Source organism: Brachyhypopomus gauderio, chromosome 7 (assembly GCF_052324685.1).
Source record: "Brachyhypopomus gauderio isolate BG-103 chromosome 7, BGAUD_0.2, whole genome shotgun sequence".
Classification (NCBI taxonomy): Eukaryota; Metazoa; Chordata; class Actinopteri; order Gymnotiformes; family Hypopomidae; genus Brachyhypopomus; species Brachyhypopomus gauderio.
In genome coordinates, this window is record NC_135217.1 from 4,277,788 (window position 1) to 4,292,780 (window position 14,993).

Here is a 14,993-nt window from a genome sequence, read left to right on the forward strand (position 1 = left end):
TACCGGACAATTACAACACTATTCTATCTTGTCCTGTTCTCATGCTCACTTACAAGGCCATTAACGTTCACTTTATATTGTGCTGCCACTGCAGAAAAAGGGGGATTCTTTGAGCAGAGCTCCCCCTAAAATAGAACTGCGACCCTTAAACCTGGAGGTGTACAATGGAGCCATTATGTTCTGTTTTTCGGACGGACGGGATATTGAAGTCTGTTGCTGTATAAATTAAGCACTCGGTGGGCAGGAAGGCAGCGGCGTCGTGTGGCCGCTTCAACCTAAAGCGTTGGCCACATACGCCCTGTCGCGCTCTGCACGACAAATATCTCGCTGTGGGTTTAGGAGGCGGCTCCTTTGGAGCGTTGACTGGCGAGAGCGCTCACGTTGGAAAACTCGGCCTTCTGGCTGAGTGGTGGGGGTCGTCTCCCTCTGTGTTTGTTGCAACAGGTGGTACAGAGGTGGGTTCAATCTCTAGGATACCATGAATATTTTACTGTCTTCCCTGCTTAAACTCACCAAGGGCCTCATAATCAGCTGAAGAGTGTGTAATGACAGAAAACATATTAGTGAGAGTCACTTCATCAGGGTCCATATTTAACCACTTTGCTTTTAATTAGCTCTTGTAAAATATGTACACGAACATGTTGCAGTTTGAAATAAACAGACCAAGGGATATTACTTCTGGGATAAATATGTTAATCTTACCTTCTACATGTCATAGCATATCTTTTAAAGCCTGTTTATGATTATATTAAATTAAATGTACAGTATGCAGAATGTTATGTTTTGATAAATGCAGTAATCACTAATAGTAGGTAGACAGAAATATAAGCAGATGGAAAAAGGCATGTGAGGAAACAAACAATAAACACATGTAACCGGGTTACTTTGTGATGTCATAATGCTATAAGCCAAGACTATTTCCATGCGTGTGAGCGAATATTCCTATGCAATAATATTTCTGTATTTATAACGGTTTGGTGGTGTTTGCCTTAAAAGTTACAGTTGCATTAATTGCACAACTCCGTACAAAGCAGGTCCAAACGTCCTGTTATTTAGGCCATGTACAGTTTCATCTGAGGACATGCCTTGAAACTGTTACTGTGCTGTTGTATTTTTAAAATGTGATTTTACAGATCATGCTAGCTTTCATGCAAATAAACATTTCAGTATGTTCATTTGTGACAAATACACTTTAGCATCTGCCAGATTTAGCCTACCCTTCTACACATACATGTGTATGCGCAATAGAACTGACAGGCATGGACAGTCTCCTCCTTGTAAACTGTTTCTGATTGGTTACTATACCTGGCCCATGTTAAAATGCTTAGTTGCTCATTACTAAGTTCTGAGTAACCCCTTTCATGGTAACTAGCAAGTTTAGCCAAGGTTCCCTTAAAACCATTAACAAAAACAGCGTTTTAATCACTAGTATAACCACTATCTGTTTTCACCCAGGCACCCAGTGCTCATGTATTTTGTTGGTGTATAATTTGAAAGCAGAATGCAGCCAATAATTAATTGAACTTTATAAAAACTGGTAGATATATTTTATGCACCACAGAATTCCAGCTACAGTGGCCAAAACAAACAAAGCTGTTTTTGAACAAATTTAACAGTGGGTTCTGATCCAAAGTACAAGCACTGCCAAGTTGTGGACCACGTTGGTACAAGCAGCCGCAAAACATCCAGAACCCGAGAATGCACAGCACAGACAGATAGAATAAATATTGACATTTCTGACCTACAGCTCATCAGGACGGTATTCTGCTGAAGATTGGAGTGTATAATTAGGCAGTTTACTGGACACACGCTAATGCTAATCTTGCACTAAATTAAACTGTCAATGGGGATTTAACCTGAGCTTAATACAGCATAATGACGGTGTAGCCATTAGATGTGTAATGGCTGTATTGCTGTAATAAATTTGCATCAGTACCCAAAGCTGACTGCAGTGCTGACTGCTGCATGTCTGTTTAACCTCCTTCCACACCGGCCCATGGAAATCTGAGTTTTAACCCATGCAGTTATTCTGAAGGTCGGTTGTAAAGCAGCAGGGAAATCAAAACACACCTTAACAAGCAATGGGAATTAAGGACACTCGGAAATGCCCTGACCACACCACTGTCGAGTCTATGGTGACCAGCGCTGTGATCAGCTGACGTCAGCCTTGTGAAACATGGATAGAATTAAAATAAAAAGTGGCCCTTGGAATAACAGTTGATGTCACATAGGAAAGTGTGACGATGCCTGTGCCTGCTAGAGATGGAGACGAAGTCAGTAGCACATTCCAAAGCAATGACTGCATTTCACTGTTATGAATAATACCAAAGTTCAAAATGCAACATCACAACCCCTGGTATTGTATGAGCTTTTTTTTTCATTTTGGCATTTTATGATGTTGACTTAATAAGGGATAAAAAAGTGTGGGTAATGAAATGAAAATTGTGTAAAATACATACAGCAATACAATACAAGATTTTCTTTCAGTAGATTGTTAAAATGTGTTATTAAAATGGTGGGTTGTTCACTTGGAATTCAGGATAATTCAGAAACTACTTTCTACCACACAAGAAATATGATCTTTCTGTTTAGATTCAGTGTGGTTTTGTGCTACATGCATGCTCATACTCCCTGTCTCTCTAGCAATGCCAAAATCCATTTCCTCTAGAAGTGCTAACAAAATAAGAATTTTGAGAAAACAGTCAAAACTCAGTTCCGCTTGGGGTAGGAGAGTGTGCAGAGACCCTCTTCATACATAACTTTAACAAATTTACTGCATGCCATTTTTCCCTGAAAAATATGTGCCAATAAATAAAGTTTTACAAGGACCTTGTGAAAAATATAGTTTTATTATTCCTCTGTCCAAAAAAATTATGAATCTGCCATACTCTCAAATCCCTTAAATCCAGTACTTCTTTGTATCTGTTCTTATGTACAATACAGTACATTCAGTGAAAAGCATCAGACCTACGACATTTAAATACCCTTAATAAATAAACATTAGAGCTTGTTGGGGGATTATACATAAATGTCTGCGTTTTACACTTGCATGAACCTAAGTGCCACAGAACGCTGTGCTATAGTCCTTCCCTTTAAGGGAACGTGTGTGCGTGTGTCCCGTCTGAGTCCTGACAAGTGGGGCCGCTGACAGGTGTAGCTCTAGCAATTTCATGTCCTGCGGTCCCACCCTAGCTTCCCGCCGGAGACGTCCGTTTGGTCGCAGAGAGACCATGACAGACACCCCAAAAACTCAACCCCTCCCCCACACCCCTCCACATTACATGTGGGTGCAGTCAGACACACGTGGGGCTGTCTGTGTATGGGTCTGGTTTGTAGTGGTAGTGGCAGCCGACCCCGGGGCAGGGCTTACGGGTGTGCCGCATGGACAGCTTCCTGGCGCACAAGCCCTGCCATGTCTGGAGGGTCTTGGAGCTCCAAACCCAGACACCGCTGGTGATGCCCACCACCAGGGACATGAAGATCTTTAGCATGAACACAGCCACATTGGGGACGGAGGAGTCCAGGGAGCAGCCCTCTGTCCTGGAGGCAGAGAACGAGATGCACTTGGTCTTCAGGGCTTGGATCTTCCAGTAGTCCATGTTGAGCCTCTCATAGACGTAACAGATGATCACGCAGGTGGCGGGCACCGTATAAAGGATGGAGAAGACCCCGATCTTGACCATTAGCTTCTCCAGCTTTTCTGTGTTCGTGCCCCCTGTTTTCATGATCTTGCGGATGTGGAACAAGGCCACGAAGCCGGTCAAGATGAACGAGGTGCCCACCACCAGGTAACAGGAGAGGGGGATGAGAACAAAGCCAGTGAGGGCGCCGTTGTCCATGCTGCCCACGTAGCACAGTCCGGTCAGCTCGTCCCCCGCCACCTTGCGCATGGTGAGGATGAATATGGTCTTCATAGCAGGGATGCCCCAGGCGACCATGTGGAAGTAGCTTCCGTGCGCCTCGATGGCCTCATGGCCCCACTTCCTGCCCGCTGCGAGGAACCAGGTCAGTGTGAGAATCACCCACCAGATGGAGCTGGCCATGCCGAAGTAATACAGGATGAGGAAGACGATGGTGCAGCCCGTGCTCTCCAAGCCCTCTTGTATGACGTACAGCTGCCCGTTCTCTCGGTCACAGGCGATGTTCTCCGCGCCGGCCACGGAGCGGATGATGAAGGCCACGGAATACACGTTGTAGCACATGGAGAGGAAGATGATGGGTCTCTCGGGGTACTGGAAGCGCTGGGGGTCCAGGAGGAAGGTGAGCACGGTGAAGGCTGTAGATATGAAGCACAGGGCAGACCACACGGCCATCCAGATGAACGCAAAGTCCTTGTCTTGGCGGGACCAGAACACGTCCACCATGGGGGAACATCTGGGTGCGCACGACTCGCTCTTCTCCACATACTGGAACTTCTCCTGGTTCTCGCACGTCCCCGAGCTGCCACCCAACCTCCCGCTCCCACCGCCAGGCTGCTTGGGCCGGGCAGGCACCGGCAACATGCCCTCCCCTTTCTTCGTCACGGGCACGGTGTCGTTCTCCGGAGCCTCGATGCACAGCGCGTTAGGATCGTTGTTAGTGGGCAGCTTGGAACAGTCCAAGGAGTCTGGCCACCCGAAACCGAACTTCTCCATGATGGGAAAGCACCTGAGCCGTGCCTGCTCGCACATAGCACGGCATGCTGGGATAGTCGTGGACACCTGGTCCGTGCACATGGGTACGTAGAGAGAGCACAGGAAAAACCGGAGGTGCACATCACAGCCGTAGTTCACCAAGGGGACAAATTCTTTCAGCTTGGTGCTGGCCTCCTCCTGGCTTTCATATTTCATGAAGTTGGGCATTCGCGTCATGTTGTACCCGATGCCTTGGCACATGGGTATAGTGATGGGCTCGCATTTCACCGGCCTGCCACGCTCAATATCATAAGCTCCAATCTCCAGCGATGATCCAACAGTAATCAGCTGGCACCACAGCAATATCACAGTCTTCACGTGAAAGGCCATAGTAATGACACTGAATTAAAGCATCCCACAGCGACCATTAGAAGACAAAGTATTTTTTAAAAGTCCTCCACATAATTAAAGACATCAGTAGATCTTTCTATCCATGCGTATTAGGCAAATACGTTTTTTTCATAGTCTGTCAGGTTTATAACAAAGGTCCTTTTTCAAAGATGAAATTAAGTCGCAGAGATATCAATCATATTTTAGCACAACATCCACCATGTGCGTCATTTAATCCACGGATCTACAAGTCTCCAAGGCGCGACGTGTACACCAAGATATCTCACTATTGTTTCACTGTTAACTGTTTACAACGGCGAGCACTCAGTGCGTTGAACGTCATACCGAAAACAATACCGGTAACACGCATATCAAACTCCACCGTCTTTCAGATCAAATGTTCTGCTTTTTAAATTGCTTTATCCGTTACAACTGCAGCGTCTCTGAAGTACCGTGCGTCCCACGGCGGGTCAGTGTACATTATCCATGCGTGGAAACTCTCGCAGTGGAGCGCGTGGCCAGACTGAACTTTCTCTTCCCCGTGGCCGTATCCACACACGCGGGGCGGGAGGTACCGGAGCGGCAAGCTCCTCCCTGGGCGCAGCGCTCATCCAAAATATTCTAGGCATACAGTCACTTTCTCTTCATGGCCAAGGATTGTCAGGGAATTAATTTAGGAGCCAAATAATATGCAAAACGGAGTTGGAAATAACTAGATGGTGCAATAATCCGCGCCGAGTTTGAAATGTTTGACGACCCGACTGTCCTCTATAATTCGATTTGAACTGTTTCTATTTAAATACGATTCTAACTAATAGTGGATTGATCAGCCGAGCTGGGTCTGTTATGAACGCGTAGTCCTTCAATACAATCTTAATAATGACAATAATCAAAGCGACATCAATCAACATTATTATTTTATGTTTTTAAGTTAATTTGATTTATTTAGATTTTTATATTCTTTGTTGAATTATTGACACATTTCAGGTCTCACTGCTTAAAAATGTTTTTTTATGCTGGCGTGTCTTGCCTTGTCAAATTTAAAAAATGATACCTGATGATACCTGATACCTGATTATTAATTTTCATGAAACCAAATAGCCTACTGCAACCTCTGTTATCCAACAGTGTTTCAAAGAACTTATGTAATTTGGTAATGCTGGACCGTCTAAGAATGCTCAGGTGTCCATAAAAGCACTTCAGGGCAGTGAGGTCTGTTGTTCCCATCTAGTGGTCAGAACCAAAGCAGTGTTGTTGCTGTGGCAGCCTACTGGAAGATAAAAAATCGTTTGTGTTTTTTTTTTTTTTATCTGGTCATGCAATAGCTACTGCACTGAGTGGTGTCCTGAAGACCAGGGGCAGAAGAGGGTCGTCTCGGGTGTCTCAGAGCTTCTCCATCTGCTGCGTCTTCTTTTGTGCAGGGGCACCGATGTCATTTCCATATGAATCCCCGTCTCATCCCCAACACAACTCTGAAGGTTCGTCCACAGGGCTGTGGGAGAATCTCTTTAACCCCCATTTAGTAGCTGCTGGCACTGGCCCAGTCGGGGTCGGAGGTGAGCGGCAACACCGCCCGTCCCGTAGCCCCGAACCACTTGTGCTGGATCCTCATTAAGCCGAACCTGCAGATAGGCAACAGGCTCGCATTCTTACAAACAAAAAAAAACAAACAGGTGAGGATCGATTCTCACATTTTTCTGCTGTCTTTTCTCCCATTGACCGGTGTATTTCCTGATCATTCTTCCGTGTTTGTGTTTTGGCTGAGAAGTGTTTGAGAAAGGCTCCCCAAGCCCACTACCACAAGTATCCGCTGTGAAAGGCCCTATTCTTCGCGCTCTGTGAATGGAGCACAAATAAAGGCAGGGAAACCGCATCTACAAGGGCGATCAGTCAGAGTTACAGGTCCTGAGAGCCTCGCCGCTGACCCACTGCACTCTCTTCCCGGACCTTCTCCGCCGTGGCAGGGGGCGCAAGATGGAGCTGGAGGATTACAATAAACCTCGATGCGTCTTTCAGGCCTGACGTGGTCGTGCATGCACATAGCATGAACTTACAAGGCAAATAGGGTTTATTCAGCGGGCTGAGAGGCCCGAGGCCGGGGACAGCCGCTCATCACCCCGGCAGCACACGGCAGTACCCAGCCCAGAGCTGTGATCGCCACACACAGCGCCAAGGAAAACAAACGCTGTATGAATATAAATGGCAGGGGCCGTTGAGCTCAATTTGCTCCATTTAAAGTCTCGTACAACTGGACGCTCCATAAAAAACATTTAAAAAGTGAACTTAGCACAACATTCGCGCCATCAGCCTTCAGAATGAAGCATTAATGCCTCATTTGGAGTCAATGGTTTTGGCGATTTAAAGGTGAATTATACCCTCCGTGTATTTTTCTTTTCATGTGTTCAGGAGACCAAAGGCATTTTCCAAACTACAGAAATTTTGAATGTTTTTAAATCTCTAACTTTCACCAGTAATGAAAAATTAACCACTGAAGGAGAGAAAAATGAGAAAAGACAGAGTTTCCCGTCGAGGTTGGATCCGTGACTTGACCACAGCTCTCTGGACAGACTGCCCAGAGTGGCCATCAGTGGTGGGGAGACGCACACAGGAGCAGGCCAGCTTCTATTGAATTGTGATGATGCCTTGCAGTCTTTAAAGACCTCGTATTCCCATGATCACTGCCCCCTTCACACACACACACAAACACACACACACACACACACACTGCGCGGGAGCCATAGTCCCGCATTCCCACGGCCCGTGCACTCAGATGGGACGACGGCCCAGTCCGTGAGTACATGCCGGTCATCCTTTCATTAGGTTTCAGCAGACGGGTACTCTCTCAGATTAACAGACGGAGAGTGCTGGCTGATGGGGTCATCCGTGTACGAGGGCCATGCATACTTGACGGAAAATTTCGGGTATGGCAAGTGGGGATCAATTTTCAACTTTATTTTAGAGACGAGCCGCGTGGGCTCCTCAAACGGACGGCTCGTGTGCGACGAACATTTCCAACCCCGCTTTAAACCCAACACGAGTAGAAATGCAAATACCGGCTAATTTAGTCAACGGGATGTGAAATAAGGAGTCAGCTAGTGCCAGCACACAACGGAGTCTCTTGAATGTCTGTGTGTATTGTGAAGCATCAGACAACAACAGAGTGAACGTAACAGCTGGTATTTGTTTTCAAATGGTGCGATACACATAAAAAGCACGAACCTGTAACCAGGTCACCTGCACTCCAAAAACACCACGCTGTCGGCTAGAGGATGAAGGAGACCAGCCGTTATTGGCTGATCAAAATAAATCAGCGAGTCCGACATCCCCGCACCCCTCTCCTGGCTCCGCCCACCACGGCATTGGATTGCCAGTCAGTTATGAGGACACAACGCCTCCTATTAATACGGCACACATGGCTTGAGGAATCAGGTGGTGTCTGGCGTAGCCGGAGCTCCTCAAAGGGGTCGTGGGGTGAGCGTAGATCCATGACACGGCTGAGCGCCTGGAAGCGGCCCGCCAAAACCACGCAGAACCATCACCCTGCGACCTTCTGCTCCAGCCCAATGGGAGGAGCAACAGCAGTGGCTGGGGAAGGTTAAGCCAATCAGTGACCTGCCCTGAATCTGGGGGCAAAAGTGCTCTGACAAGGTTATTATACACATACAGTCTTAAGTCTTGTGTAAACTGAAGCAAACCACCATTACATACCAGCAGGAAGTCTGTATGGCTTTTTTATTTATTTAAATTTGACATAACATTAAAAAACAAACAGTGCATTCCATATTATGAGAAAAAGCTACAATTTGTTATTTATCATCCGTTTTAAATATGGGCAAAAATTAATTTGGGCACATTTTCAGATTGTTATTAAAGGTAATTTATGCAATTTAGCTTTTGCCTGGTATAAATGATAGCACTTTAGGTAGTGACTCTTCTCAGGGCCAGCCATGAAGGCCGTCCTTGCCCCCTATGGTCACTCAACACAACGCTTACTTAATGTCCTTTACTGCTTTGCTCTTTCCTCGGGTTTACGATGATCTCCTCAAGCACTCATGCTGACAAAAGCAACCTTGCAAGATCAACAATCTAATCAGGACTACAAGTTAAAAGCTTTCTTCTACCTGCACTAATAAAGCAGTTACTCACTTACAAACATATGAAGCCAACTCCAAAAACATCAGTTGTTCTGTGTATAAAAAAAATACTGTAATCTCTTAACTGTAGAATTAAAATGTTTACAAATACCCTTCACACTCAATCTGAGTGTGTGCATGTTAACAACACATGAACTGATTGAGTACAGATTTAAAACTGTGAAGTAAAATCAAATCAAATTACAAGTTAGAATGTGAAAAATATAATGAAGGGCACTGTGTAGACCACAGGTGTCTCACTGGAGCATGGGACAGTGAAGTGTAGACCAAGAGCAATTCCCTGTCAAACTGTCTCTCCCTCTTTCTCTCTCTCTCTCCCTCTTTCTCTCTCTCTCTCCCTCTCCCCCACCCCTCTCCAAAAACTCATCCACTTTCTCTCTATTCCATCAACCCTCCATCTCACTCTAATCTGACTTTGTTCCCTTCACTGGTAGTCTAGCATAAACAAAAGCTCACGCATGCATGCGCACGCACACACACACACACACGCACACACACACACACACACACACACACACACACACACACACACACACACACACACACACACACACACACACACACACACACACACACACACACACACACACACACACACACACACACACACACACACACACACACACACACACACACACACTGCACAGTACCAGCCCTTGTTCTTACAAAGAAGCTTTGCAAGGAATTATGATGTGAAATTAAACAAACGCTTCCCCTCTAAATTGGTCTGTGCTGAAAGCAAAGCAAAAATAAATAAATTAATAAAATAACCTGGCACAAGCATCCACGCCCGAGGAGGGTAACTATATCTGAATCACTCTGGCAAGAACCAAGACCTCATGCGAAAAGCTCAGACATCAAGACGTCAGTGACATGAACGGAGATGGCGAAACCACCCACAAAGTAACACCGACGCCCGGCACCTGAGAAACAAGACACCGGTAAGAAAAAAAAGTAAATAACGACAATAAAAAGCAAGAAGCCAAAACTGTCACATCCTGCCCAGACATGCTGGAGGTGGCACGGCCTCCTGCCAGCCGTCTGATCTTCCCGAAGAGGAAGATGTCGGAAGCAGCGTTCACAGCGCAGAGCCACCTCGGAGGCCTCTGTGTGACGATCCCTAGAGAAGCATTCGCACTGCACCGCAGGCTTCGCCCACAACAGGCTGAAGTTGTTGCAATTTATGCGATGAACTTGTTTCTTGTGCCTGAGGCTTCTTTTCCATATGTTTGGTTTAAAATTATTATAGGAATTCCTTCCTTTTGTGTGTTTTGCTTTTAGTATAGAATAACCCTGGATATAAAAATAAATTACAATTACAATAGGCATTTGGGGGCAAATTCTTATATAACATTTAATCACTGTTTACTGAAATTAACAATCAATGTTTTGTGGTCTTTTAGGTCCAACACAAAGGTATACATTCATACCACGCCAGGGCGCAAAACGTCCCTGTTGCTACGGGCGCATAAATAGCGCAGTAGAAGTTTCTTCTTCACGTGTCCCGTGGCTCAGGGAACGGCACACGCAGGTGACGAAGGAAACGAGCACAAACCGACCGCAGGCCGAATTCAAGTCAGCCGTTTCTGGGCTGTTGTTTTTTTGGTTTTTTACAGAGACTGGCCGTTCTCTGCCAGGCAGTGGTCTCCTTCGGCCTGTTAACACTCTGCTGGGCGGTTGCGTTCCTGGCACAGCACAGCGGTGCAGCCGTCCAATCAGAGGCCGCCGCGGGGGACCGTTTTACGGAGCCGCGGGAGGAAAGGCTTGCGTTGTGAAAGAGCCGTGTTTCAGAGCACTCCTGACACTCTGGTGTGCTCTGTGCAGCATCTTGTCCCACTTTCGTTGCACTCCATTATCATCTTTTTATCACCACACGCTGAAGTGGTTCTTCCACAGACACCCTAAGCACTTGAGAAGCATCAATATATAGCACAGGACCAGGGCTCTGGTCACGCTGCTCTCTTCAGGGGTCCCAGCAGCTCCCCCAACCCAGCTGCACACCTCAGCCAGGGCAAACAGCACGTGGAGCAGGAGCCTTGAGCTCCTGGTTTCCATCAACAAAGAAGCACTATGCCCTACTAGATACCTCAAAGCCTCCTCCAATCCCACAAAGGACTTCTCCCTCCAACATTCCCAGAGGTTTAAAAATAATAACGAAAATAGAAAAACAAGATTTTGCCGAAGCAAGAAATTTAGTAGAAAAATGTTGAGAAAAGACTTGAAGCAAACTGTTGGAAAAATATGCTTTGAGGCCTGTAAGTAACTGTATAGCTGACAAAAACGGTAAAAAAGTACCTTGTTTCCCTTTCCTACCCCAAAGAGGGCCATTAAGGGGGGGGTGGCATGGCAGAAGAGAGCTCCAATGCACCTCAAACACCCCAACAGGAACTCCTTCTGGGAGATGAGAAGCAGCACGTTTGTTTAGAAACTCTGTTTTGTGTCTCAGGGGAGGAGAAAGGTGTCCACCTTGCACCGTCATCTCTGCCTTCTTTAAATTTAGCGGAGTGTAACTCTAGGCTGGGAATATTTAATCAAAGAACATCCAGACAGGAGACATGGAGAAAGAAAGAAACTAAAACACCTTTCATATAGGATAATGTTACAATAGAAGACAAAAAAGACATTGAGAAAGAATGAGAAAGAAAAAGACAAACCTATAAAGCTAAAAAGAGAAGAGAGACATAAAAAGACAGGATTCCTGCCATCAGGGGCAACGTTATGAATAGGACATTGATCTGTCAGGCCAGAGATGAGGGAATGAATGGAAAGTGGTGTTCGCAGAAGTTACTGAAGCATGAATCATAGTTATGGCCACACTGAGACGACAACTGTGATTTTAAGGCCTTTTCCCCCTGCTCTGCACCCCACCACCACCACAAAAGCTACACTCAACCAAGCCAATGCACCATAGTACCAGTGTAGCCACTATGCAGAGGGCTTGGCGGAGGAACCCCGATGCCCAACACGGCACCAGGCTGCCTGGCCGGTAAGCAGTCCGACACGCGGAGGAGCCTGAAGGGGCCGTGGCACCAAATCGTGTCGTCCAGAAGTTCTGGGCTTCTTAGATTCAGAGGAGACCAGCCATCGTCACTCAAACAGGCGCTCAGGACCATGGAATAGGCAACGCTGGTCATTGGGATTATGGGTCTAATGTCTCCACATTATGGATGGAAGATTCAGCCATCATTATCAGCCATGATGAAAAATGTTGTTTTCTTTCCACGTCTCACTAGGAAGGTATGAACATTATATGTACGGTGCAAGTGTCAGTCTCACATCCAGATCTGGTTGATGGAATTCTGGCTGTGATAATATCTTTTCTGATGGTACAACCCCCTCTCAATTCGTCTGGGCTGTAGTGGTGCGGTGTGGTATCGCCTTATCAGGTCACCCCTTCCTCCGGATCCACATCGGATCAAACACACAGGCGCACAGATTTTCCCAGTCCAGGAACATGCTAGGGCTAGCAGAGACAGCTAGGTCCTTTGTGTTGAGCCCTATCTCCTGTCTCTATTTTCAGATGCTATCTGCTACGCATTTGCACGCAGAACCCTGCAGACAAACAGGAGGATGACATATCTGTTGCTATGCAGTCTAAACACGGCGGTCTCTAAAACAGACCCCCAAACAGTGGCGCCATCTTCACACTCCAACACGTTTACATGTCTGTTTGGCAACAGTCTCTTCTCAGTCATATACATACATGCCGCGAGCAGACTGTACTATTAGTATACTCAACACATCCCTCTGAAATATAAGACTTTGTCTCTTAAAACACATTTTGAGGGAGAAAATAAGATTTCCTCTCAATATCCCTGGGAACCACTCATATCCCAATCATACTTGTTTAGTGTTAGAACTGCTACTTGAGAGCAATTAATTTTGTATGTATTTTTGTGTACTCTATCCTTGAACGTAACCGTCACAGATGAAATGGTTAAGTCCACAACACCCAGGCCCCGTGCCAGGCAGTGCAGGATTGACACATCGTTCTGGCTTCTGACTGATTAAGTACAGCCGCTGACAACCCGGCCCCTCCCCCACAAATCCCCAAACACCCATGCCAGGGTCTAGAAAAATACACCTCATTTCATAATTATGCTGACGCACCAGAGTGGTCAAGAGGCCGATGTTGAGTGGGAGAGAAAAATAACTAAACAAAACTGCGTTAACGTGCAGGAGGATCGGCTGACTGAACCCACCACTTACACCACTACTTCCCGGTCTCCTGCGGACTCAACCTAGACTGGTCCACTACTGTCAGGAGACCCTCGGAGAAACACAAGAGCAAAAACTCCATCTGTATTTGAAAGAATTAAAGCAACTTTTTAAATGTCCATCATTCATTCATTTATTCTTTTTTTTCTTGGCCTTTGTCCACATTGGCCATGCATTATCTGCAAAGTAGTTTTCACTCCAGCAGTGTTTCTCAACTCTCTCCCCAAAGGCCCCTAGAAGAGGCAGATTTTCTCCATCCCACCTCGAGCAGCGCCGAACAGGGTGGACCCGACCGCTGGATCAGGAGGGTTGGGAGCTGAGCGGAACATAGCAGACATAAACGGGCCGACTCCGTTGGTGTCCACTGGGAGGGTTCTGCACGCCCACGGTGGCTCACCTGAGCAGCATGGCTGCAGCACCTTAAGAACTTATATCAGCGTACTGGTCACGACACACCAGCTCTTGCTGGCTGTTATTTGGGAGATTTTAAATGTTTTCTGCTCAGGCAGAGGTGAGGGAAGGTATCAGACTAGCCAAGACAGCCCAGCAGGGAAGGGTGGAAAAAACAGCATTTAAAAAGGCTTGGGCTCCCGTTAGTGGAACACGGACACTAATTTAGCGAACTACAAATGAACGTTGGTGGCAAGCGGCTACTGTGACCTCATCTGCTTACTGTGACCTCATCTGCTTAATGCTAACCTCATCCTACCAATTTTCATTCATTATTAGCTACACTCGCATTTCTGAGTAAACTTGCTTCAACAGTGACCATGTTGGATACAGGATGAAGTAGGTTATAACAATAACAAAGTCACAAACACAGCCTAAAACCTGACTCGAGTATATGCATTCGCTCTTGAATTAGTCAAAACATCCTGAACACACAAAGTGCTGGGTCAGCTTGAAACAATTACTAATGCATCACGGTGGTTTACAGGCCCTGAAACGCTGATGGTAATTGGCTCTCTGATGTGATAAAGCATTGCCACAGTGACTGCCCCGAGCAGTGAGTTTTACTTGCGCTCAGATTATGTGCAGTCGAAATGGTGACTAACCAACTTAAACGAGTTAAGCCTGTCAGAAAAGCACGCAGCAACACACAGGGGATGGAAGCAGAGACATGATGCCAAATTCAAAAAGGGGAATGTGTTCAGTGTGTCTACAAAAACAGAGGCAACATTTACAAAGAACACACGGTTACACAGATCACAGTTACAACAGAACACCATGTATTGAAATCATTCTACAAGAACGACTGTAGACATTCTTCTGAAACTTATACTTTACCTATTTATCAAATTACCAAAAACAAACAAAGCAGGAAAAGTAACAGGCTGATGGTTACATGCAAGACCATGATCGGTCACCATCAAAGGTTCCCAACACTTCTAGCATTGCCTTTGTTGTGAACATGAACAGGCTCAATGAACAGCACATCTGTTTTTTCATGTTACCTGTACATCTATTGAACAAGATGTTGTTTATAGAGGTAGAAGTGTAATTATGCCAATACAGTAAGACACTCAAGCATGAATAGTTCTGTTTTGTGTAATATTATGCTGTAATAATATGATAATGCCCGAGTTAATGGATGCACAAGGATTCCATATGAACACTG

General features: G+C 45.9%; 1 protein-coding gene across 1 annotated transcript; it reads right to left on the reverse strand.

The window, feature by feature from the left end:
• Positions 1-644: 644 nt before the first annotated feature.
• On the reverse strand, positions 645-5,585 carry LOC143518516 (frizzled-9-like). Its single transcript, XM_077011028.1, has one exon. It carries the CDS (start codon positions 5,001-5,003, stop codon positions 3,294-3,296), a length of 1,710 nt encoding a protein of 569 aa, XP_076867143.1. The 5' UTR covers positions 5,004-5,585; the 3' UTR covers positions 645-3,293.
• Between the last annotated feature and the right edge of the window lie 9,408 nt (positions 5,586-14,993).

Coding starts and splice junctions, on each gene's coding strand:
- LOC143518516 (XM_077011028.1), bottom strand. CDS start 5,003: ATGGCCTTTCACGTGAAGACTGTGATATTGCTGTGGTGCCAGCTGATT.